Consider the following 25,905-nt stretch of genomic DNA (forward strand, 5'->3'; position numbering starts at 1 on the left):
AAAGGAGACAGGGGAAAAGTACCAGACAGCTAGTGGTAAAGGATGGGGCAAGAGCTGAGGGGCCAACAGGGTATTAAAGTTAGAAGGAAAACTGTAAGCAGAAGAGGATGGAGTCACTCTAACCTTTCAGAGTGATGGAACCAACACAGGTGTCACCCCCGACGTCGTTCGTGGCTTTACACTGATACTCCCCAATGTCTGCAGCACTGACGTTCAGGATGTGAATACTCGTCAGGAAGTTCTCAGACATTATCTTGTACTTCTTGCCACTCCTAAGTTCTCTCTTGTCTTTATGCCAAGAAACTTGAAACGGGGGGGTGCCCTGAAGCTCACATTCAAGGTGAACATCAGCTCCTTCCAGCGTCTCAACGGGATGAGGCTTTTTGCGGAAAACGGGTGGTTCTAAAATTAGGAAAAAAGGAAAATTAGGATGTGTTCTGTAACTATGTAGTTACAAGTAAGAATCAGTTTTCCATTCCACCATAGAGAGAGAACATCACACTCGATTTTCTATTGTGTCCTTTAAAATTTTTAGAACCTCGACGGAGAGTCAAACAGGGAATTGAGAGAACAACTAGGAGGAAGCTAACGTGAAAAACATGAAAGAAGGGTAGGAGCTGACCTTTAACTTTTAAGGAGGTGCTGCTGCTTGCTCTGCCCACTGCGTTGTGGGCCTCGCACGTGTAGTCTCCGCTGTCTTCCACAGTGAGAGCGTGAATTTCCAATACCACCACCGAGTCAAGGAATGACATTCTGAATTTACTGCTCTCTTGAATTTCAGTCTCATCCTTATACCATAAAACTTTGATTTCTGGAGACCCTCCTATTTTACATTCATATCTTGTAGATTCACCTTGTTTCATGATTCTTGAAGGTTCTAGCTTCTTAATGAACCTGGGGGGTTCTATGGAAGCAAGACAGAAAACACAAGGGAAGAGATGGGAAAGACACGTATAATTCAGGATGAAGTGAAAAATCAAACAGAGAGGTCTTTAGCTCTGGAAAACAAATTTATTTGCTGCAGTTCAAGGAAGAATAGTTAGGTGAAACTTAACTAGAAAATTCCTATAAAATATATTTATTTTTGTAAGCACCCACATCAAATATTATTGCAAAAGGAAAGAAGAAGAGACATTAATCCCTTTTGTGCAATCCTCCTACCAGCAAAAGAATCACTTTGTGCAAGATCACAGTCAGAGTGTGTATCTGTTGGTGAAATCACACTACGGTTTACAGGGATTGAGAGAGTTTGATTACTTTCTTGTATGTGAATCAGTGCAGAACGGTCTATTTCCTATGGCTGCAAAGATATCAGTTATGTACTACGAAGAGTCAGAGTAGCAAAATTGGGTCAGATATCTTAATATTTTAAAGTGCTATTTTCTCTTATAGGCCTTAAATAGATATTTCTTCAACCTTCATAATATCCCTTTGAAGTGGGGAGAACAACCGCTTTCTTCATTAACTGAATCAAAAAATTCAAGTTTAGGGAGATAAAAATAATAAGCGATATATCACAGAGCACGTGGGCTGCTAAATCTAACTCTGTTTTAATTTAAAGTTATTTATAAACTATCACCAGAAAAACCCTTAAAAATGCTCTCATGGGTTAGACCAGCAGCTCATTGAGTTAAATGTTTGATTTCTGACCACAGCAGCCTTGAACACGCTACAGAGACACATGGTTGCCTTCCACGATGTCAGATATTGATGTACTCCCCAGTCCCCTGGCTTCCACTGTTATTTAAGTGGGGCTAGTAGAGGAAAAGAAGTTGACACAATCTGACTCTTCTTGAAGGACTTGATAGTTTGGGGCTCTGCTAGCCCCTCGAGGAACAAAATCCATTAATTTATAAACTAATGTGGAAAGTAAGTCATTCGAGACAACTTCCTTTTATTGTCCTAAGATAATTTCTTTCAAACTTGGGTTTTCTTGCAATTCCATGAAAAGTTTTTGTTCACTCTCCCTCTAGTCTCTATTTTCAGCCTTTGAAAATGGACCTTCAGTCCATGTTTGACCAGTTTTATATTTTTTTAAATAAACATTATAAAAAACTTGCTCCCACTTAGAAGACCCTGGATCTATTCAATCACTTCCAATTCCTAGATCATAGTCCTAAACATATCTTTCGAGCACACGCTTTCTCCTATATTTTCAGACGTTGAAATGAGACCTTACTACTTCACTTGAACAAGTACCTTGTACACCCAGATGAGCAGAACAAGAGTCTTTTCCAGCGACGTTGCTTGCATAGCAGGTGTATTGCCCAGCATCGCCTTTGCCTACTTTGAGAACCGTCAGAGTGGCAGTATTTTCAACCAAAGTCATCTTGTAGTTGCCTCCAGGGCGAATCTCTCGGTTATCTTTGGCCCAAGTGATCTTGATTGGTGCAGTTCCAGTTATGTGACATTTAAAAGAACCACTTTCTCCAAGAGCAAGATCTACTGACTCAGGCTTTAGATCAAAGAAAGGAGGTACTTCATGTTCTGAAAAGAATGAAGACCAACATGGTGACTTCAGTTTTCATGCTCCCAGACGTGGAGCAGAAACTAAGTGGCACCAGACCTTTGGTGGCCCGGAGCAGTGAAACTGCTTTATGATGAAGAGGGTAATGTGATGAGCTACTCACCTAAGAGGATGAGCTTCGCACTGGATGAAGCTGTCCCAAGAGGATTGGAAGCCGAGCAACTGTACTGACCAACATGGCTCTGGTCAGTTTGCAAAATCTGAAGAGTTGCTACATTATGAACAAAAGATGTTTGCAAATTAGCATCATCTTTCAAAAGTACCCCATCTTTGAACCAAGACACTTGAAGAGGTTCTGAGCCATTGATGCGACATTCAAATGCAACTGGGAAGCCAAGTGTCTCCTGAACATCCTTCAGTTTTCTTGCAAAGGAAGGTGGAAGTTTGCGCTCTGGAAGGGAGTCACAGACAATCCTTATTTACAAGAGAGAAAACACCCGCAGCATACTTCAACCCATTAACATTGGGATGTTTTTAAGAAAGTGGATCTGTCAACACACAGCAAGACTTGTTAGGAGAACCATCATCACCTTTGATAACGAGCACAGCTGAGGAAGCCACTGCCCCCACACTGTTTTCGGCCTTGCACGTGTATTCTCCTATGTCACTGGGATCCACTTTGTTGATTACTAAGGAGGCAACATTATTTCTGAATTGCATTTTATACGCAGGAGCCGATCGTAGCTTTGTGTGTTCTTTATACCAAGAAATTCTAATTTCTGGGGTTCCATCCACTTTACACTGTAAAGTTACAGGTTCTCCGATGGCTGCTTCCATGTGTTCCAGAGGCTCAATAAAATAAGGTGGTTCTGAGGTAGAAAGGATGGTAATCAATCAATCATACTAGCTAAAAGAGGATGTTTTAAAAGAAAGAAAAGAGAGCAATAAGGAGAGGTAACTGTCAACACACCTAAGACAGATACCAGCGCTTCACAAATATCTTGACCGGCCTCATTTTCTATGAGGCAACTGTATTGTGCATAATCCTCTATTGTGCTATCAAGAATTTCCAGGATCGTAGATTTTTCCGTCATGGTAATGCTGCAATTCCGAGATTGTGTAAGGGGGAACTCATTCTTCATCCAGCTCACCAAGATGGGAGGTGTGCCGGTAAACGTGGCCTCGAGAACGATGGGGTTTCCTGTCTCGACGCTGAAATCAGCCAATCTTTTCACAAAGGTGGCTGGTTCTATAAGGAGAAAACAGCAGGGCAGAAGTGGCATCTTCAAATAAAGAATCAGAAAAGAATGCTAAAGATACACGTTTTAGAGAAAAGAGCAAACCTTTCACAAAAAGATGCGTGGTACAGGAAGCACTGCCAGCGTCGTTAGTCACGAGGCAAGAATAGTCCCCGCTTTGCAATGGCTCCACCTCAAACAATTCCAGTTCTGTGACAAAATCTTCCAGAGAGATGCTGCATGACTCCCCTGACACCAGTTCCCTGCTGCCTTTAAACCATTTGACCTCGAAAGGCGGGGTGCCTCTAATGACACTGGTGAATGTGAGGCTCGTTCCAGGGAGAACTTCCAAAGAATCAGGGGTTTGTTCAAAAGATGGTGGTTCTAGATAACCCAGGAGTGGGGGAGATCAAGAGAAAAAAGAAATCCAATTGAACAGTGTTTTTGCTCCTTGAAGAAAAGGGAATTAAGACTACACACGAAGACAAAATAAAGAAATCCCCTGTGAGGCAGGCACTAAGTCACGCAGCAGCCTGGTCCCTGCGCACTGACCTTGGACAGTCAGGACGGCCGAGCATTCGTCTGACCCAGCCACGTTGGCGGCCACGCACGTGTATGTGCCTGTGTCGGAGGGCTCCAAGAAGCTCAGATTCAAAGTACAGACGTTTTCCGAAAAGCTGGACTGGCATTTAGGCCCACTAACAATCTCATTTCCATCCTGAAACCAGCCCACGGAGATGGGCGTGGAGCCGGAGACTCTGCACTCCAAAACCACCGAGGCCCCCAGGATGGCGTTGGTGTCCTTCAACTTGCGGATGAAGGAAGGAGGCACAACTCGATCTACGTGGAGAAGGGTAGTTTTCCGTTGAAAGAGAAGCTTTATTTTCTACCCCAGGAAAAACGGTATATTCACAAAAACCTCATACTACTCACCCGAAACGTGGACAGACACAGTGCAGTTACTTTTACCAACACTGTTTTTCACTTCAAAGCTATATAACCCCTTGTCACTAATTTCTGCACAAGGGATTTTAAGTGAGGCCACTTTGTTGACGAACGTGATGTGATGTTTGCTGTCTGCAGATAATTCTCTCCCATCTTTGAACCACTTGGCTGAAAGTTCTGGTGTCCCAGCCACTGCACACTCTAATGCAAAAGGATTTCCAGTAGTGACAGTCATGGGTTCTGGTTTCTCTATGATTCTGGCTGGTTCTGAAAGAAGAAGTATATTGCATTGAACACAAAGTCTTCTTTCAACTAAGAGCGTAATCAGTATATTATTGGCTAAGAGTAATATCTGCAGGCAATGATCATGGGTCAATCAACCTGATTTTTTTCTCAGGCTGTACTTTGTTACTAACCTAGAACAGTCAAGACTGCTGAACACTCTCTCATTCCGGCATCATTTCTGATCTGGCACACGTATTTTCCAGAGTTAGATGCTTCTGGGCTCCCAAGTTGGAGTGTTGCAACGTTATCAATGAATGAAATCCTAGTGTTTTCACTCTCTCTGATGATGTCACCTTTATCTTTCAGCCAGACGACAGTAATGGGCTGGAAGCCTTCTACTACGGCCCGTAACTCAACGGCATCCCCAGCGAGGGTTGAGGTGTCACTTAGCTTCTTCACAAACCGTGGGGCTTCTAATGAAAGAAATTTGTGGTTAGAGAAAAAAGATGAGAATCACAGCCACATACATTATTGGTCAAGCAAGAAAAGATGAAAGCAAGAGATAAATATTTTTGTGCCCATGGATACAAACCTTTGAACGTGACAGTGCAAACACACGTGTCACTTCCCACCTCATTAGCAGCTTTGCAGTGATATTCTCCTACATCGGCAGCTTCCAGATTAAGGATGTGGAGACTTGTATCAAAATTTTTCGAAGTGATTTTAAATTTCTTGCTTCTCCGAACTTGCTTTCGATCTTTAACCCACACCACTTCAAATGGGGGGGTTCCCGAAATTTCACATTGGAAGATAACTTCAGAACCTTTAAGGGCTCCTACTGGAGAAGGCTTCTGGGTGAAAACAGGAGGTGCTACCAGAAGAAAAGAAGATAAGAGATGAGAGCATTTGCCTAATGAAAGGGAAAAAATATTTTAGAGTCGAAATCATTGAGTGCCTGGTGTGACCATATGACAGTATACTAACATAAGAAATGACTGGTCATAAAAACTAGTTTAAGAATTGCAAGCAAATCCCCTTAACTAGCCTTTTTATTTTGGAGCTCAGAACATTGCTGAAAAAGAATCCAGATCAGAGGAGAAGGAAGAAAGAAAGCAGCTTAGCGTGTCTAACCTTTAATCGTCAGGGCTGTGCTGCAGCTGGAGTCCCCAACACTGTTATGGGCTTCACAGATATAGTCCCCACTATCCTCTGTGCTGGCTTCATTGATGGTGAGCGATGCCACAGAATCCACGAATGACATGTTGTATTTCCAACTTTCATGAAGTTCACCATCATTTCGGAACCACAAAACTTTGATTTCCGGGGAACCGCTTATTTTACATTCCAGTTTGATGGATTCTCCCTGCTTTGCAACTTTTGAAGCTTCTAATTTCTTAACAAACTTTGGAGGTTCTAGTAAGTCAAAGGAAAAAAACAGCTTACGTCTGTAGCTGAAGAGTCCATAAGTACATTTTTAATCTGGTTTATTAGTAAGAATATATGTACTTTCTGAGAATTTTGTGGTAAAATATCTTTTCTATTAAACTTCTAATATTTTTAATAGAGAATTTAATTGGCAAATTACTCTTTGTAGTTTGGATATGGAAACTAAAACATGTAAGTTAATGCATTATAGAGGTATTTGATCAAAATGGTAAGTCAGAATGCCATATAATAGGAAAGAGCGAAAAAAGAGAGAGTTGAAACAACATTTAACAAATTTCAATTAAACAACCCTCTGATAAGACTACTCTTAGAGATACACTAACTTAAAGAACAAAATAAAGAGAAAACAGAACTTCGATGAATGTTGCCTCCACCACTAACATACAAATTCCAACATGATCCAGTTACTTTATCACGAACATTTAAAAACTAAAGAAAGTTTTCGAAGAAAATTACACAACATGGGAAAGAACAATATTGGTAAATGCCATGTGAAGATACCTTTTACACTGAGTTGAGCTGAGCACATGTCTTTGCCAACATCGTTGGTTGCTTGGCAAGTATATTGACCAGAGTCTCCTTTGCCTACTTTAAGAATTCTCAAATGGGGAGTGTTTCCCACACATGTAATTGTGTAGTTTCCTCCAGGACGGATTTCCTTGTTATCTTTTGACCAAGTAATTCGCATTGGTTGAGCACCAGTAACATGACACTCAAAGTCAGCACTTTCCCCAGCAATAACATCTATAGATACAGGCTTGATGTCAAAGAAGGGAGATTTCTTAGGTTCTGAAAGATGAGAAGAAAAGGCAACGTGGGTTTTTTTTCTCTTTTTTATTGGCCGTTTCTACTTTGACAATGAATAAGAAGTCATGGTTTGCAAAGAGAGAGAGTAACATGGGAACAAACCTCTTGCTGTCAGTCTAGCACTGGAAGACGCTGTTCCAAGTGAATTAGAAGCTGAGCAGGAGTATTGGCCAGAGTGACTCAAGTCTGTTTGCAAAATTTTTAAAGTTGCCACATTATCTACAAATGATGTCTGTAGATTTTCATCATCTCGTAAAAGTACCCCATCTCTATACCAGCACACTTGGATGGGTGCGGAGCCACTCAATCGACAAGTGAGGGTAACTGGTAACCCAACAGTTTGTTCGATATCCTTTAATTGCCTTGCAAAGGAAGGTGGGAGCTGGCGCTCTGTCGGAAGACAAGTAATACTTGAGGCGTTAGTAGATGAAATAAAAATTTCCCCATAAAGATAAGAGTGAAGACAAGGAAAAAAGAAACTTCTTAATTTCTAAAATAATATCATTACCTTGAATTCTGAAGACAGTCTTAGAAGAAGCAGTCCCTATACTGTTTTCTGCTTTGCATGTGTACTCTCCACTGTCACTGATGTTCACTTTATTAAAAACAAGCGTGGCCACATTGTTTGTAAAATAGGTCCTGTAGTCAGGAGTTGACCGTAACTTGGTATCGCCTTTGTACCAAGACACTGTAACTTCTGGTGTCCCAGCAACTTGGCATTGTAAAGAAACCGAATCTCCAACTGATGCCTCCAGAGGCTTCAGTTCCGTAACAAAATAAGGTGGTTCTAAAGAAGAAAGATTCACAGTCAGCAACTGCAATTAAAGAAAACCACACAAACCGTGCCTCATGTTAGACAAATATCAATCATTTGAGAATAAGAAACACACCTAATGTAGATACCAGAGCTTCACAAACATCCCTTCCTGCCTCGTTTTCAATCTCGCAAGAATACTGTCCTGCATCTCCTTTTGTGCTATGCAGAATTTCCAGGATGCAGGTCTTCTCTGTTGTGACTATGTTGCATTTTTCAGATGGTGTAATGTTCACACCATCCTTTTTCCAGGTAACTGAAATGGGTAGTGTTCCAGTGTAGGTGCTCTCCAGAATGATGGACTTCCCTGGTTCTATAGAGTGACCACTTAATTTCTTCACAAATACAGCTGGTTCTGGGGAGTGACAAAGCACAGCAGTTAAACACGGTGAAAACACAAACAAAGATGTCCCTTAAAAAGTAGGAAGCACAAATGTAATGGAGCAAACCTTTTACAAAGAGACGGGTAGTGCAGGATGTTTGGCCGGCATTGTTAGAAACCACACAGGTATATTCCCCGCTCTGAGATATGTCGACATTAAATAATTCCAGTTCTGCCACGGTGTCTTCAAAATAGATGTTACATCTGTCTCCTTTCACCAGTTCTCTGGCACCTCTGAACCAGCCAACCTTGAACGGAGGTGTTCCTCTAATGACACTTGTGAAGGTGATGTTTTTGCCTGGTAGTACTTCCAAAGGTTCAGGTTCCTTCACAAAAGAGGGTGGTTCTACATAGACAAAGAGGACAATGATAAAATCCTGTAAGCTTCGAATTTAGTTGCAATTTTGAATCAAAAAGAAGAGCACTTTTGAATGTGTGTCAACCTGGATATGCAGCCAAAGAGGAACTCATAAGAAAGGGTGTGAGCGTCTAACACTGACCTTGTACAGCCAACACAGCACGGCATTCATCAGACCCAGCGACATTAGCAGCCACGCATGTGTAATTGCCCATGTCCGATGAGTCCAGAGAATTCAGCTGCAACGCGCAGACATTATCTGAAAACGTAGTTTGGTACTTTGCTCCACTGACAATCTTGGTTTTCTCATGAAACCAGGCAACAGAGATAGGCGATGATCCAGCTACTTTGCACTCCAAGATGCAAGATGTACCCAGCACCCCAACTGTATCTTTCAGTCTTCGTGTGAAAGAGGGAGGAACCATTCGGTCTGCATGAGGAGAGGCAAGAGACTCGTGGTTTGAAAGAATAGAAGACACTTGAGAGAAGAAAGCGTGTGAAAGGAATTTGCATAAGCGATGGGAAGAACATATCCGAACTAACCTGAAACATCAACCACAGCTGTGCAGCTGCTTTTTCCGACATTATTTTGAACCTGGAAAGTGTATGTGCCTGCATCTTGCTTTTCAACGGAGAGAATCTTTAAGGAAGAGATTTTGTTGTAGAAGCTAAATTTGTGTTTTTGGCTGCTGGTCAACAGCTTTCCATCCTTGTACCATTCGACTGAGAGTTCAGGAGTGCCAGCCACCTTACACTCCAGAGTGCACGTTTCTCCTGCAGTCACTGTCATCGAACCTGCCTTCTCGACAATGACCGCAGGCTCTGAAATAAAATGTGATAGCCATCTGTCAAAGCCTGTTACCTTTACCTTGTTTCTACTATCAAATTCATTAACACTGTTTCTTCCAATGATATGGATATCTTCGGGCTCTCTCTCTCTCTCTCTCTTTCTCTAGACCTTAAAATGTGATTCCATAATTACACACTGTCATGAAATTATACGAGTTATTATTAAGAAATATGTTGGTGCATTAGTTGCTTCCAAAACAATTCAATGTACAAATCAATGTCGATATATATTGATTTGCGCTTGACCCTCTCTACAACAAAGCCTACATGTTGTTATGAATTACTCAGTATTTCTGTTCTACTTTAAGGTGCTAAAGACAGGTTTTTGAAAGTTGTTATCCAGACAATGGCAAAATTAAAAATGAATATGCCCAAAGATGAAAGTGCAAGTCGTTCCTATCAAACTTTGATCTTTGGAGTTCTTGTCAGCTTTAACAACTGTTACTTTGGGAAAAAATTTCCTTGTAGCATATGCTGGGCTCCCAATTTTTTCATGCTTCAACAAAAGATAGTCCTGATTACATCTCCTAACCCATCAAGAAAATAATAAAAGAGACGGCTCATTTTTGTTAGGCTCACAGACACAGAAAAGAGTGTTTGAAAGGTCCTTTCCCCTAAAGCTTTGAAATGGGTGATGATTGATATAGTTCTAAAAATTCAAAACAGGAGATTCTACCAGTATCTCTTAGCAAGTCATCTCAGCGTTTGGCACCTCCTTGTATCAAGGAACTATCGCACCATATTGTACCAACCTAAAACAGTCAACGTGGCCATGTTCTCCCTCATTCCACCATCATTCTTGATTTGGCAGATATACTTCCCAGCATTAGCTGGTTCTGCTTTTGCAAACTGCAGAGTTGCAACATTTTCCACAAATGTTATTCTGATGTTTTCACTTTCTCTAATCACTTCTTCCTTTTCTTTAAGCCACTGGACAGAAATAGGCTGGGTGCCTTCTATGGATGCTTGTAACTCAGCGGGCTCACCAGCTAAAACCGTGAGGCTGTTCAGTTTGGAGACAAATCTTGGTGGTTCTGAAGAGGGAAAGATGGATGGAGATTGTTGGAAAGATTGTCGAGATAATGGAAGAGAGAAAACAAATAAGCATTTTGCACGTTCCTGCCATTTCTGCCATGAGCAGGAAATAATGCTTACCTTTTAATTTTACAGTACAAATGCAAGTATCACTTCCTACTTCATTCTGTGCTTTGCAGTGGTATTCACCAATATCTGAAGTGTTGACACTGAGAATGTGAATACTTGCATGGAAATTTTTGGATGTAATCTTGTATTTCTTGCTACTTCGGAGTTGTCGCTTATCTTTGTACCAAACCACCTCAAATGGTGGTGTTCCCAAAAGTTCACATTCAAGACTAACTTCAGCATTTTTAAGGGTTTCTACCACAGGAGGGAAGCTGCTAAAAACAGGTGGTTCTGTAAAAAACAAGAATTCCTCATGAGTTGGGCTACTTAACTTCATAGAATATTTTTATTTCTTTGTTTTTAAATTGGAAGAATGAGTCAAGATACTATAATAGGACTAGCACTATCACTTTAGTGTTGAGGAGTAACAGCTTCAGAGAAGCCATCAGCCTTTACAAAATCACTCTGCTTCACTGGCCGAGAACCCGGGCTAGACCTCAGGTGACCTTACTGAGCAGTTCAACATTCTGTCTACTCCACCTTACTACTTTTTCTGGGACTATAAAGATTGATGCACAAAACTGTAAAGCAAAACAAAACAATAACCAAACAAACCCCCAAACCCAAGTGTAAGAATCAATATGATTTGTGTGAGGTATGGAGTCCTGACTTCAGGAATGAAATTTTTTGTATACACATTACAGTTGGGACACTTGGAAGTTATCACAACATTTGTGCTCTAAGTCTTCCATGTCAACAAATGGTTTTTGTAATAATCGCCTTACAATATGACAAACTTGGACTTTGTGAAAAAAATTCTTGAAAATACTAGTACTATTTGCGACAAAGTATAGTGATATAATTTTAAAAAATAGGAACTGACTTTTGAGAGAGAAAAAAATATATAATTGTCCTGTTGTAAATGTAAGGTTAAAATCTGTATTGCTTGAACCTTGTATATATGTGGTAAATATTCCTTGCTTTTAATGATAGATAACGATTAGAGTGAGGACGATGATATATTTATAAGTTGATTGAAGGCAAAAATTAATTTTAAAATGTCCACTTTGTTTTTTTGAGCATTTTGGAAACATCAAATTTGAACTTCTTGGCTAATATGTTGAGGTGAGTAGAATTACGGCATTGGAGTAACAAGAAAAATATCTCAGAATGATTGGCTACAGTGAGCAAATCTTAAGAAGAAAAAACATCTAAAAATGGAAATAATACTAGTTTGGGAAAATGTTCTATGATCTCAAATGGAAGCTAAAAATGACAGCAAAAGAATGAAGAGCTATGATAGCCTGGGGAGAAGAAGGTGGGTTTCAGGTAATGAGGAACAGAGGAAAGAGGTTTCTACCTTTTACTATAACCTTGGTACTGCAGCTTGTGCTGCCAGCAGGGTTCTGAGCCTCACAAATGAAATCCCCACTGTCCTCAGTATCAAGACTATTCATCTGTATGACGGCCACTGAGTCAATGAAAGCCATTCTATATTTATCACTGGCTGGGAGTTCATGTTCATTTCTGTACCACACAACTCTGATGTCTGGGGATCCAGTTATCTTGCATTCAAGTCGTGCTGAGTCACCTGCTTTCACTATTTTGGTTGCTTCTAGTTTCTTTGCAAACCTTGGTGGTTCTAGAGAGTGAAGAAAAGAGGAGATTTATGAGGGAACAGAGCAGATATAAATAACAAAAGTTCAATTAGGTACTACATAGGAAAGAGAAAAACATGAACAATGCCTGGCAAATAGAGTGTACTGTGTTAGAAAGAAGGGTACTTTCTTGACTGGGTACATACATTGTAAAAGATTACAGAAAGGACAGGAGCCACAGGTCAGACAGAAACATAAAACAAGCAAACTTGCACACCTGTCACAAGCAACACTGTGGTACAAGAGTCGCTACCAACATCGTTGGTAACTTGGCAAGTATATTGTCCAGTCTTGGAAGCATCCACTGAATAGAGATTTAAAAAGGTAGTTGATCCTTCCAAGCCAATGAAATATTTAGGTCCAGAGGCAAGTTCCACATCATCCTTAAACCACTTTACTTTAAACGGTGGTGTTCCTTTTAGTATAGCTTTAAATTCCACTGTAGAATCAGGTATGGCTTGTTGTCGCTCAGGTTTCACTAGGAAACTTGGTGGTTCTATAGATTTTAAGGGAAATACATATAATTAAATTCCTTGTTGTTGGGTTATTTTGACAGTTTTATGGACATATAAAAAAACATTATTGAAAAGAGGTAATGACTGAATATTTCTAGAACTCAATATATATGTATCTAAAGAAACAGAATTATGGAGACTTTTAGTTTTAAAGGACTCCAGGAAAGAGTGCTATATTTGAAAAGCAATCGCAGAGAAGGGTCAGGAAGAGGTAAAGAAATTCTAACCTTTTACAGTTAAGATGCCACTGCATGCCTCGTCCCCTGCTACATTTGAGACTTTGCATGTGTAATTCGCAGTATCTTCTAATTCCAGATTACTAACGTCCAGCGACACAGTGTTTTCGTGACAGACGAGCCTGTATTTTGCACTTGTAGTTATTTCTTTTCCATCCTTAAACCACTGAGCACTAATAGGAAGTGAGCCAAAAACCTTGCACTCCATATGAATGGAAGAGCCTAGAACTTTATCCATTTTGCTTAATTTTTTGGTGAATGATGGAGGAATATTTTGATCTGTCCAATGCAAACAGCAAAACACATCCATTAATATGTTGCCATTTGTTTACCAAGGACAATAATATACATAAGGGAAGCTGACTGGGGCCAAGATACAAACCTAGCACTCTCAGGTAGGCGTCACAGCTACTGCTTCCAAAGTCATTTTCCACCTTGAAAGTATACGCCCCGCTGTCTTGCTTCATTACTGACTGAATCCTAAAACTGGCCACATTATTTTCAAAACTCATTGAAAAATATCTACTGGGCACTATTTGTCTCCCATCTTTAAACCACTTCACTATGAGTTCTGGCGTTCCGGCCACAAGACACTCCAAGGTCACTGGGTCTTTTTCAGTGACATCAACAGACTTAGGTTTCTCTAGGATATGAGCGGGTTCTGTAGTAAGAATGAAAACGTGGATGAGTTTCATTAATAATTCCATGGAACCAAGGAACTGCTTGTGAAATTGTCTTCACAGAATAACTCTTGAAAGGGATTAGCTTACACACCTTGTACTAAAAGGAAAGCATAACACCTCTCAACTCCTGACTCGTTCTTGGCTTGACACGTATACCTCCCGCTGTGTCCATTATCCACAGATCTGATTTGAACTGTGGCCACATTGTTCACAAAGGAGATGTGAACATTATCATCTTCATCCAGAATCTGATCATCCTTGAGCCAGGTTATAAAAATGGGAGAAGAGCCCGCCACAGTGCTCTGAAAGGTGGCAGAACTTTTCAAAACAGTAGTGACGTTTTCTATCTTCTTAGTGAACGAGGGTGGCTCTGTGATTAAAGTAGACAGTGTGAAAAGAAGAGGTATATTTGAACTCCTACCCATCATACAAGGTTAAAGAGCATTACAGAATTTTTATCAGATAGCCTGCTCCTTGTGTGTCTAACTGACCTTTCAGAGAGACTCTAGCACTACAAGAACAGCTGCCGCCTTCGTTGGATACGAGGCACTGGTATTCACCAGTGTCTGAGGGGTCACATTTGTTGATACTGAGATTAAACACTGACACTCTGTCAGTCAGCGTATACTTTTTGCTGCTTCGAATTTCCTTGTTATTCTTCAGCCAAGTGACCTCAAATGGAGATGTTCCCATAACTTCACACTCCAGCTCCACGTCACTACCTTTGACTACTTCCACGGGCTTCAGCTCCCTGATAATGGTGGGAGGTTCTAAAGATTCAAAAGGAAGACAGAGAACAGCTTACTCAAAGGAAGACCCAAGGACTAGCCAGCAGCACAGCCAGAAAGGAGAGAAGATGCAGTAACGAACCTTTCACTTTTAACTCAATGCTGCAGCTTGCTGTGCCAGCGTCGTTACGAGCTTCACAGACATAAGTCCCACTATTTTCTACCCTGGCACCAGAAATTTGGAAAGTGGCTAAACCGTCAGTGAAGGAAATGCCATGTTTCTCTATGGCTGTTATTTCATTCCCGTCCAGATACCAAGAAACTCTGATTTCAGGAGTGCCTGTTATTTGGCATTCAAATGTCGTGGATTGTCCAGTCCTCAGCACTAGGACTGGGCTGGGCTTCTTAATGAAGTGAGGAGGTTCTAAAGATGGGGGAAAACATGTGATATTGAACACTTTTTAAACCAAAGGCCAATGAGAATCGTTTTCTTAAGCCTCTTCCCTCCCTCCAAGAAAATCTAGGCAAGCAAGACAATGAGAAAATGTAGAGACCAGACCTTTTACAAAGAGAGTGGCTTTACTGGTTGCTGTGCCAACATCGTTGCTCAGTTGGCAAATGTAGGTCCCCACATCAGCAGCTTTGGCTGAAAAGATCTCTAGAATGGTGGAGGTGTCATCCTTCCAAACTGAGCGAGCTGCTCCCGAGTGCAACTCTTTGTTATCTTTAAACCATTTTATTGTCATGGGTGCAGTGCCACCCACGAGCGCCTTTAATTGAACCCTTGTATTGGGATTGACATCTTGTGACTGTGGCTTTTCCAGGAAGTAAGGGGGTTCTGGGGTAAAAGAAAAAGAAGCAAAAGGGGAAAGGAATGGTTTATTTTAGGATGATCAGTCAAGGTAAGAATTAAGAAATGAGAGAGCAATAAGTTCTTGAGAGGCGGGGATAAAAATTGCCAACCTTTGACTGTCAGATGGCCACTGCACTGGTTGTGTCCTGCCTTATTAGTGGCAGAACAAGTGTAGGTTCCACTGTCTGTACCTTCCAGCTGACTGATTTCCAAGAAGGCAGTATTGTCATGAAAAGAGAATTTGTATTTTTCACTAGCTGTTATTTCTTGGTCATCTTTGAACCACTGGATGCTCATGGGATGTGACCCAGCCACTATACATTCTAAGTCAATAAAAGACCCTTTAATGCTGTCCATTTTCTTCAGCCTTTTGGTGAATGAGGGAGGTATGATAAGATCTATGCAATGAAAAAGAAAAAAAAATGGTTGGTCAATCTACCAATTTTTATTTTCTCTAAAATTGTAAGAGATGAAGGAGCACAGAAATGCCCAGTTTCTCTCCATAGAAAAGCTGTACCAACCTAATACATTAATGCTAGCCTTGCAGCTGCTCCTCCCGACATCATTTTGGACTTCGAAAGTATATTCTCCACTATCTCTCTTTTCTGTAGAAATAATCTTCAGTATAGAGACCGTGTCAGTGACACTGATTTTATATTTTTGGCCCAGGGTCAGTTCTTGGCCATCTTTAAACCATTTGGCTGTAATCTCCTTAGTCCCTGAAAATTTAACCTGCAAAGTGGCTGGGTCTCTTTGGGTGACATCTATAGACACAGCCTCCTCAATGATTGTTGCAGGTTCTGTAGAAAACAAAGGGATAGGTGTGGGTTGTGAATTGCTCTGCTGAAAGGCTTACATCTGCATTTTTTCCTAAAACCCACGGCAAACTTTCTGAACCAACCTTTTACTGAGAGTAATGCGGAACATCTCTGTACTCCCGCATCATTTTTGGCCTGACAGACATATTTCCCATCATGCTTGATTTCAATGCCACTGAGGTACAGGCTGGCCACATTGTTCTCAAAGGTCATTCTTATGTTATCATCTTCAGTGATTTCATCGTTGTCTTTTAGCCAAGTCACCGTGATTGGCAAGGAGCCCTTCAGAGTGGCCTGGAAGGCAGCGGTACCTCCTCTAAGGGAGCTGGTGCTCTCAATCTTCTTTACAAAAGCTGGGGGTTCTAGTAGAAGAATGAATTCTCAATGAATACCAGCTCTATAGCAAAACTGGCTTTAAAAAAAAAAAAATCACTGACACTGCAGAAAAGCTGGTCCGTCATTAGAACTGACACTAACCTCTTAAAGTCACCTTGGCACTGCAGGTGCTGCTGCCCACCTCATTGGTCACCCGACACTGGTATTCACCCGTGTCTGCAGCTACAAACTTGAGGATCTGCAGGCTGACCAGCTGATCCTGAATGAAGGTTTTATACTTTCTACCACTTCGCAGTGCTGTGTTGTCTTTGAACCAAGTGATCTCAAAGGGAGGTGTGCCTGCCACCTCGGCCAGCAATGTGACATCATACTCCTTCAACACTTCAATGGGCTTAAATTCCTTGGTAAAGTAAGGTGACTCTATAGCGGAAAAGGAATTATTGTGAGTTAATGGGGGTGGAGTCTGTGCCCTGGGCCACAACTTTGGTAACACAAGGGGCAATGTGAACACAAACCTTTGACTATTAAAATGCTACCACAGTGGTCACTGCCAGCCTCATTTTGAGCCTCACACATATATTCACCGCTGTCGTCAATGGCAACATCTTTAAGTGTTAGAACCGCGGTGGACTCCACAAAAGACATTTTGTGTTTGCTGCTCTCCTTAATTTCTCTGTCATTTGCAAACCACGTTATTTTAATCGGAGGGGTGCCCGTTACTTTGCAGGCTAGCTGGGTGGCGTCTCCCTTTTTTAACAGCTGTGATGGCTCTAACTTTTCAACAAATGTGGCAGGTTCTGTGGAAGGCAAGAAATCACCCAGAAACGTGAGAAAGAGGAAAGAACTTCTAACAATGGTGGCACAAAGATGTCAAGAAAACCATGCAAACCTTTTACAAATAACTTTGCACTGCACTCCACGGCTCCAGCCACGTTGCTGACTTTACAGGTATATGTGCCTGAGTCGGAGGTTTTTACTACATAGAGTTCCAGGGAACTTTCTAAAGCTTCTTTGGTGATATAGCAGTTTCCACCGGAAACCAGCTCTTTGTCACCCTTAAACCATCTGACTGTGAGAGGGGTAGACCCTTGGAAGGTGCTCTTCAGGCAGATGGTCGAGCCGGGCAGAACATCCTTCGATGCCAGTTTAGTTACAAAACTGGGTGGTTCTAAAGAAGGGGGATAAGAAAGAATTTCAAAGAGTTAAGAGGCGCGACTGAAGGGAAGAAGGCTTAATTTGAACATCGTCTACGTAAGAATGAAAGGCACAGTTTCCAGCCAACCTTGCACAATCACGGCTCCACTGCAGTCTTTGCTTCCCATGGAATTTGTGGCTCGACAGCTGAAATTCCCTGCATCATTCATGTCTATGCTGCTTATCTCCAAAGAGGCTGTGCCTTCCACAAATGCTATTCTGTATCTGTCAGAGGAAGCTATTTCTTTACCATCCTTAAACCAGGACACCCTCATGGGGAGGGAGCCAGCGATTTTGCAGTCCAGCCTGCAGGTCCCACTAACCACACCGTCCACATTGCGTAGGGGTTTGGTAAAAAATGGAGCAATGTCTCGATCTGTTCACAGCACAAGAAGAGAAGAAAGAACAATGTGGAACAGTGCTCAGTGATTTTAGTTTTGGTTGTTTGTTGGGTTTCAAAGGAATATGGAAGCACAGGTTTCTAAAGATACTAACCTAAGACAGTGAAAGTTGTCTCACAGGAGCTGCTGCCCACTTCGTTGGAAATCTCAAATGTGTATTGGCCGCTATCATGCAGTTCGGTGGAATAAAACTTGAGTTGGGCAACATTGTTTTTAAAACTTATTCGATACTTTTTACTGGCAATCAAAGGTCTCCCGTCTTTGTACCATTTGGGCTTGAGCTCTGGGGTACCCGTGACTGTATACTCCAGCGTGGCTGGGTCTCCTGCTGTCACCTGGATCAGTTCTGCTCTCTCAACGATTTTGGCAGGTTCTACAATGGTATTAAATAGTTAGAATTCTGAAGTGTGTTTTAAGGTTTCATTTTAAGAGGAAATATCAACTCAACCTTCTTACACGAACCTTTAACTATTAGTTCCCCAACAGACGTTTGGCTTCCAGCTTCATTTTCAGCCAGGCATGTGTATTTGTCAGCAAAACTAATCTGCACATCAGGGATTATCAAGACCGCAACACCATTAGCAAAGCTCATTTTGATTTTTCCATCTTCTTTAATGATCTTCTGTCCTTTCATCCATGTGACAGAAATGGGTTCTGACCCTCTCACAGCAGCTTGTAAGGTAACCGTTTGTCCTGCTAGTGCAGTAAAATCATCTACTTTCTTTACAAAGATTGGTGGTTCTAATTAAAGAAAGAGAGCATCCAAAATTTATTAATTCCCTAACACTTCAACACCATATGCATTTAAGAACTTTATCTAGATTACATTTATCTATTCCACAGTGTTGGTTAATTAGAAGAAGAAATCAAATTCAAGAGGAACTACAATTCCACCCAAGAGAAAGAAGCAAGGAAGCTAAACGGTTATCAGCTGACAAAATCGCTTATTATGTAGTTCACTTTTGTTATCAGAGATTAAATATTTATACTGGTCTCAAGATAAAGATTGGATTTTCCCCAGGGTCCCAGGTCAAACCAAAGGCAAAACATATTTTCAAAGATCAGGAGGAGAAAAGAAAGTACCAGTTTTCCTTCCTTGGGTTAAGAAAGCTATTTTGGGGGCTTCCCTGGTGGCGCAGTGGTTGGGAATCCGCCTGCCAATGCAGGCCACACGGGTTCGAGCCCTGGTCCCGGAAGATCCCACATGCCGCGGAGCGGCTGGGCCCGTGAGCCACAACTACTGAGCCTGCGCATCTGGAGCCTGTGCTCCGCTACAAGAGAGGCCGCGATAGTGAGAGGCCCGCGCACCGCGATGAAGAGTGGCCCCCGCTCGCCACAACTAGAGAAAGCCCTCGCACAGAAACGAAGACCCAACACAGCCATAAATAAATAAAAATAAATTAAAAAAAAAAAAAGCTATTTTGACAATTTATTAAAGAGATACCAGTTTTTCAAGCGCTAACCTTTCAGTAAGCGGGTTGCAAGGCAGCCACACTTCCCAGCTTCATTAGCAACCACACACTCATATTCACCAACGTCCGCTCTATTAAACGAAAAGATCTCCAGGGACACGACAGACTTCTGAGAAAACAACCTGTACTTTTTACTACTTCGAATTTGCTTCTTATCCTTGAACCAGCGAACTTCAAATGGTCCAGTGCCTGAGATTTCACACTGAAGGAGGGCATTTGTTCCTCTCACTATATCTGCAGGCTCGAGAGTTTTGATGAAAGAAGGAGGTTCTACAAAAGCATGACAGCATTGTATAAATCATGTGTTACAAGCAAGTGAAAAGAAAATATTTTCTCAGAAAAACAATGGACTTCGACAGAATAAACAAACCTTTGATAACTATTTCGGCACTGCAACTGTCACTGCCGACGTCATTCACTGCTTCACACGAGTAATTCCCACTGTCTTCAACTTTTACGTCCGTAATATCAAGGACAGCCTCAGAATTGACAAAAGACATTCTGACTGTGTTACTCTCAGTAAGTTCTTTGTTATTTTTAAACCAAGTAACCTGGATCACAGGTGAGCCTTTCAGCTTGCAGTGGAGGCGTGCTGATTCACCTGGGAGCATTAAATAAGAGGGATCCACCTTCTTCACAAAGGATGGTGGCTCTACGTGAAGTTAACAAAAATGAGAAAGGAAAAGATATGTGAATCACAAACTACACAAAAGAAAAGTAGACATCATACAACAAAGAGACACATAACACACATAAAATGTCTTCTTGAAATTTCTGAAAAGGCTGTGGTGTACTCAATAGCTTTCCATGTTTCTATGATTCCAAAACACTTTCCCAGACTCTTGGTTAAAACAAACAAACAAACAAACAAAAACAAAACCAACCAAATTCTACTTATACAAAGAGCAATTTTATGAAAGAAGATAGTTAAGGATTGCCTAGACACTCGAAGTTCTTAGAAGAAGTTTTAAGCAAGCTTTGTTAATGGCAGACAGTTTTAAACAAACAAGAATAAGTGAATTCTGAAGAAGACTGAAAAAATAAAATCAAACAATGCCAGGATTTCCCCAAACCAAAAAGGCTGCCTGGATGAAATGATTTTAATCACAAAATGCACCGACTCCAGAGAAGGGAGTGGAAATATTATTCACACACTTCTTACCTCTGATAGTTACTGTTGCTGAAGAGGAGCTACTTCCAGCCTCATTGGAAGCTGTGCAAACATACGTTCCTGTATCTTTTAGTTTGGCCAGAGGGATCTCGAGTGATGCTATTTTATCTTCAAAACAGATCTTATAATCTTTCCCAGGGGGGAGCTTTTGCCCATTTTTACTCCATGTAACTGTGACTTTTCTGTCTTCATCTGCTTGGCACTCAAGGTGTACCTTCTTATTGACAGCTGATTGCACAGGCTCTAGTTCTTTAATGAAATGTGGTTTGTCGATTATGACCAACTCGGCTTGGCAAGTGTCGGCTCCAAACTTGTTAGAAGCCTTACAGGAGTAAACTCCTCTATCTTGAGTTGTAAGATTTGAGAGTTCTAAAATGTGTTTGTTGTTTGCATCTGAAATCCCGCAGTTAGGGGAAGGTGAGAGGGCCACGCCATCTTTCTGCCAAATGGTTTCAATCACGGGAGTCCCTGTCACTGTGCAGAGGAACTTGGCTGTCTTACCCACAAAAGTTGTTATGGACTTAGGTCTGGAGAGAAAGGCTGGTGGATATGCCTCTGTAAAAGAAAAGTTTTCAGTGTTATATTTTGTCCCTACAAAGCTCTTGCTGTAATTAGATATTCCAAGAAAGAAAAAAGATGAGTAATAGCTTTAGATAGACATGAGACATTACTTAAAGTAAGGCAATGTATTAAGGTGAAAAGATGTGTCAAAGGAAAGGGATGAGAGTTTTTTTAATAGAGGAGTAACACAGCACTTTAAATGTCTCTATCAAGGGAAAGAACAAATGTTCCTTTATTTTGCAACATTGACTCACTATTGCTAAAGCTTTGTCCATTTTATGAGCTGATCAATTGTTCGAATTACGTGATAAGCAATTCAGCTGGTACTTTAATTCTGCAAATTAGAAGACCATATAAGGAAGATAAAGAAAATGTACTTGACTTTTCTGAAGAGTAGGGATATTAAGTAATAAAAAGTTTCTGTAGTTTTATACAGTCTCTCTAACCCTCATGTCGCCCACTAGCAAATCCTTAAATGGCACAACTTTAAATGTATCCGCTAAGTCACTTCAAAGTTGTAAAAATATTTATAGCAGTCATTTCCCATGTCCATTCTGCATTTGGAAGCAAACCTTTAGGAACCTCTCTTTCCGATTAAAAACAAAAATCCTCCTCTTTCTTCTTTCCTCTTGTGATTTGAAGCTCAAGTGTTAGTCCCATTACTGACCCGGCCTATTTTGGGGAAAGACATTTCCCAAAGTGTCATTAAGAATAATGCCATGCACTTGGCGGTACGGAGACTGATCACAAAGTGAAATCCACTGAATGGGTCACCATGGGCCTGGGGGTGTGGAGTTTCTGATATAAAAGAGTTGTAGAGGAGAGGAAGCTACAGGGAACCCTGGCTTTTTCAAGTCAAAGACGCGTGCTGCATTTACCCTTCCCCTCCATGCTGTCATTGAAAAAGATGACCAAGGTAATACTGTAAATCAGCTATACTTCAAAAAGAGAAAGAAAAAGAAGACAAAGGGACAGCCTCACCCTGGCATTTCGTGCATGCTTCTGTCAACAGCACAAGTCATTGCTACTTCTGACCCTAAACCATAGTTCATAAGTTCATACTCACACTTTCCCTTTGTAGGAAGAAAGCAAAAGAGAAAGAAAGAGTGAGAAAAAGAGGTAGGAAAGAGTTTTGTTTTTTGTTTTTTTTTGCTAATGAGGGAATTCAAACACCTGATGAGTGTTACCTACTTGACAGTCATCCTGTGTATCCTCAGGAAATTGAGAACAGAATATTTGTGTAGTTACTGTTATTTTTCAATTAGTAATAAAGCTTAGGGTGAGAATCCTAGTTTGTAGTTCTATACTAGCTCCCTGTCTCTTATTAGGATTTGTTTGACTTTAGTCTTATGCTTTGGCTTTTTTCATTTTGTAATTCTGTTCTTAATTGGTTAACTGGTCCCAAAGTATTACACACATTCGGACATCATTTACTTTTTAGTAGCACCAAACTGTCCTGAAATTTTTTATGCTAGAGGTCAAGCCAGACCATTTAATAAAAAGAACAAAACAAAACAAAAACCCAAACCAAACTATCAGGAGCCACTGCTTGCGTGATTCCTTCACGTTGCTCTTGAAATAAAAAAAATTTTTTCTTTAGCTGTTTTTAGAAATATGACTGTAAACAATGACTTCTTGTCTCTCATAGGCTCTGCACTACCTAGCCACTGTGTTACCATCTTGGCTACTGGTCTCTCCAGTTGGTAGGACAAGTACCTCCTGCACCTCTACAAAAAGTAAAATAGGCAATAATATGAAATGGAATAACATCCGTGTCAGTGTACGGCATTTACCTGTCACAGTCAGTGTGGCTGTGCAGCTGACACTGCCAAACTCGTTGGAAGCTTTGCAGGTGTACTCGCCACAGTCAACAACCTGGGTTCTCAGGATTTCCAGGGTGGAGACATAATTTGCAGACCGAACAGAACACTTGTCACTCTCATAGATTTCTCGGCCAGCTTTGAACCACTGGAAGCGGACATTGGGGGCGCTGTGGATCTCACAGGTGAATTTGGCGAGGTGGCCCAGGGCTACTTCCAGGGGCTCAATTCTCCTCCTGATCACTGGGGCAGCTGCAAAGGGAAGCAGAGGCCATTAGCACGCCTCCTTCTCAGGTACCCCACATTTTTCTTTTCCTTCTAACTTCTGTTGCTGTTAATGGAGTGAAACAGTTGAAATTAGTGAAGTGGATTGCAGCAGTTTAAGACAAGTGACTGGAAAATGAGGAAGATCATTGAAGGCAAAAGAAGACAGTAAGCAGCTTTCAACATATTCAATTGTTACTTTTCAGTGAATTGTGAAAAAATGATTAAAATGATGTGATGCTCTTGGCTTACATGCATAACAACATGATACATTCTTTAAATATACCATGCTGACTAGGAACACTGCGAATAATGTGAAAAAAAACATGATCTACTAAATAAAGTGATGAAGTAAAACAATAGCAAAAAAGATAATCGAAACAAGAAACACAAATGGACAATTAATCATGGTTATTTTGAATTTGAGACTGGTGATTTCAGGGTAACTAGGTATTCACTGACAGCTTTTTATTACATATCATTAAAGTATTTTCATATAGAAAGAAACTAAAAAGCATTTATCAGTATTATGAAATATATGAAAATACGTTTCATTTTAAAAAATAAGTAGTAGTGTAGATATAACATACCATCCAGTAAGGCAGTAAGGGAAAAGGAGGAAAGTTAATAACCATGATTATGTCTGTGATTTCATTCTTACTCTAAATAAACTGCATTCTGGCAATGGCAGATAAGTGAAAATTCAGTGAGGAAACCTGAATTACAACCAGTGAATGTTAGAGCTTGAGTCACTGAATCCTTAAAATCCAACCTCTTTTGACTACAGTGAGTTTTGCTGAAGTTGCTGCTTTTCCGTTGTCATTCAAGGTCTCACACATATATTTCCCTTGATGTTCTTCTCTATTTACTTTGTCGATCACTAGCGTATATGTATTTTGTTCTTGTAAACACTTGAACTTTTCATCTGAAGGCACCAGTTTACTCTCAAAATACCAATTCACCTCTTTGGCATTTGTTATGGATGACGCGAGGCTTACGGTGTCACCTTCCTTGGCAATCGTGTCCACCAAGGGCGTCTGTACATCAGGACCACCCTCTCTGAGTGAGCTACCCTCAGCCTCCTGTATCTCTACTGTACCAGCCTTCTCAGTACCACCTTCAGAGGATTTCTCTTTCTCCTCTGATGGTTTTGGTATCTCATCCAGTTTTTCATCAGAGACAGCAGCGGAAGCAGTTGTGGCACCCACAGCTTTGGCCTGACTTTCCACCTTAAAGTAACTTATCTCTTCCTTTAAGACAAGATATTTAGATTCAACCTCTGGTTCGGTGATTGCTTCAACCTTCTGTGGATTAGAAAAAGAATCCATTTCTTCCTGCAAGTCTACTGTGGCTCCTTTCTGAATTCCAGTTTCCTCAGCTGTTAAGATGTTCATTTCCTCACATATCATAGAGCACAAAGCCTCCTTAAGTTCAGTTTTCAGGTTAGCCATTTGAGGATCAATGCCTTCAATAGTGATGGTTAATTCTTCTGTTAGAGACTTCACTGAGGTAATAAAGTAGGTGCACATAATGCGGTTGGGCTCTTGGGTGAAGTCTATGGCCTTGACCTCTACCTGTTCAATGTTTCTTAACCATTCAGAGAAAAGACTCAGCTGCTCGCTGGCCACTGCTGCTTGCAAAGCCCTGCGGATCTGAGTTTTCAGGTTTAACCGCTGCTCTTCAGGAATACCAGAAAGCAAACTTTCCTTAGAAAGAAGGTCACTTCCCTGCACCTCCTGCACACCACTTATTGCCATGGGCTCTTTTTTATACTCAGTGGTTTGGTTCAGGGGCATTGCCAAGCTGTCAGAACGCTCTTCCTTGAGCAGTACCTGCTTTTCCTCACCTGCTAACGGAAACCTTAAGGACTTGCCTTCCTCAACGCTGGTTGCGAAATCTTGCTTTGCACTGTCCAGTTGATCCACGCTTTCCATTAAGATTTCACCTTCTGTGCACGTGTGTTCTGAAGGGACCCGGGAGATCATGATGTCAGGACCTTGGAAACTTTCCACGTGTCCCTCAGCTAAGCTCTGATTCAGGATGAGAGCACTTTGCGCCTCTTGCTTTTGAAGGATCACTCTTTGCTCTTTGTCCACTGAGGATACTATCTTTTCTTTCGGTAAAAGTACTTCCTCAGCCACAGAGGTTGGATATGAATGGGCTGGCGTTTGTTCTATTGATGACTGTGGATAACTCCCTTCAGGTTCAGCTAATAAAGTTTGCAGAGACTCAACTGTTAATGAACTAATTTCCTCTATGGGCATGGCACTTGGGAAGATTTTTTCAGTATCTGATAGAACCACCTGTAATTCAGGCTCTTGATACATTAGAATATCTTCTTTGGGGAGGGTGTCCTGGGACTGGACAATGTGCAGCTGTACATTGAGAGGTGGTTCCTTGATAGGCTGGACATGAATGGTGTCACTGATGGAAAGAAGTTCGCTGATGCTTTCAGGAGTGGGCATATCCTGCTCTAACATGACTGTGGATTGCAGTTGCTCAGCTATTAAAGTAACTTGAC

General features: G+C 41.1%; 1 protein-coding gene across 44 annotated transcripts in view; it reads right to left on the reverse strand.

Annotated features, from left to right (window-relative positions):
- The window catches only part of TTN (titin), a 285,370-nt gene that overhangs the window by 186,944 nt on the left and 72,521 nt on the right, over positions 1–25,905 (reverse strand). For all 44 annotated transcript variants that reach the window (XM_059928202.1, XM_059928193.1, XM_059928195.1 and 41 more), the window contains 42 exons: positions 23,094–23,372; positions 20,731–21,294; positions 19,939–20,220; positions 19,560–19,838; positions 18,559–18,837; positions 18,191–18,469; positions 17,784–18,071; positions 17,391–17,669; positions 17,017–17,298; positions 16,643–16,921; positions 16,249–16,527; positions 15,869–16,147; positions 15,458–15,745; positions 15,054–15,332; positions 14,637–14,918; positions 14,258–14,536; positions 13,858–14,136; positions 13,466–13,744; positions 13,075–13,362; positions 12,550–12,828; positions 12,035–12,316; positions 10,687–10,965; positions 10,284–10,565; positions 9,226–9,504; positions 8,825–9,112; positions 8,392–8,670; positions 8,019–8,297; positions 7,637–7,915; positions 7,231–7,518; positions 6,823–7,110; positions 6,007–6,288; positions 5,468–5,746; positions 5,067–5,348; positions 4,639–4,917; positions 4,258–4,545; positions 3,811–4,089; positions 3,438–3,716; positions 3,058–3,336; positions 2,631–2,918; positions 2,200–2,487; positions 623–904; positions 124–402 (listed from right to left, as the gene is read on the reverse strand). In XM_059928202.1, the coding sequence (XP_059784185.1) occupies positions 124–402; positions 623–904; positions 2,200–2,487; positions 2,631–2,918; positions 3,058–3,336; positions 3,438–3,716; positions 3,811–4,089; positions 4,258–4,545; positions 4,639–4,917; positions 5,067–5,348; positions 5,468–5,746; positions 6,007–6,288; positions 6,823–7,110; positions 7,231–7,518; positions 7,637–7,915; positions 8,019–8,297; positions 8,392–8,670; positions 8,825–9,112; positions 9,226–9,504; positions 10,284–10,565; positions 10,687–10,965; positions 12,035–12,316; positions 12,550–12,828; positions 13,075–13,362; positions 13,466–13,744; positions 13,858–14,136; positions 14,258–14,536; positions 14,637–14,918; positions 15,054–15,332; positions 15,458–15,745; positions 15,869–16,147; positions 16,249–16,527; positions 16,643–16,921; positions 17,017–17,298; positions 17,391–17,669; positions 17,784–18,071; positions 18,191–18,469; positions 18,559–18,837; positions 19,560–19,838; positions 19,939–20,220; positions 20,731–21,294; positions 23,094–23,372 (12,108 nt within the window). The remainder of the gene's footprint in view (positions 1–123; positions 403–622; positions 905–2,199; positions 2,488–2,630; positions 2,919–3,057; positions 3,337–3,437; positions 3,717–3,810; positions 4,090–4,257; positions 4,546–4,638; positions 4,918–5,066; positions 5,349–5,467; positions 5,747–6,006; positions 6,289–6,822; positions 7,111–7,230; positions 7,519–7,636; positions 7,916–8,018; positions 8,298–8,391; positions 8,671–8,824; positions 9,113–9,225; positions 9,505–10,283; positions 10,566–10,686; positions 10,966–12,034; positions 12,317–12,549; positions 12,829–13,074; positions 13,363–13,465; positions 13,745–13,857; positions 14,137–14,257; positions 14,537–14,636; positions 14,919–15,053; positions 15,333–15,457; positions 15,746–15,868; positions 16,148–16,248; positions 16,528–16,642; positions 16,922–17,016; positions 17,299–17,390; positions 17,670–17,783; positions 18,072–18,190; positions 18,470–18,558; positions 18,838–19,559; positions 19,839–19,938; positions 20,221–20,730; positions 21,295–23,093; positions 23,373–25,905) is intronic.

This window comes from Balaenoptera ricei, chromosome 7 (genome assembly GCF_028023285.1).
Source record: "Balaenoptera ricei isolate mBalRic1 chromosome 7, mBalRic1.hap2, whole genome shotgun sequence".
Taxonomy (NCBI): Eukaryota; Metazoa; Chordata; class Mammalia; order Artiodactyla; family Balaenopteridae; genus Balaenoptera; species Balaenoptera ricei.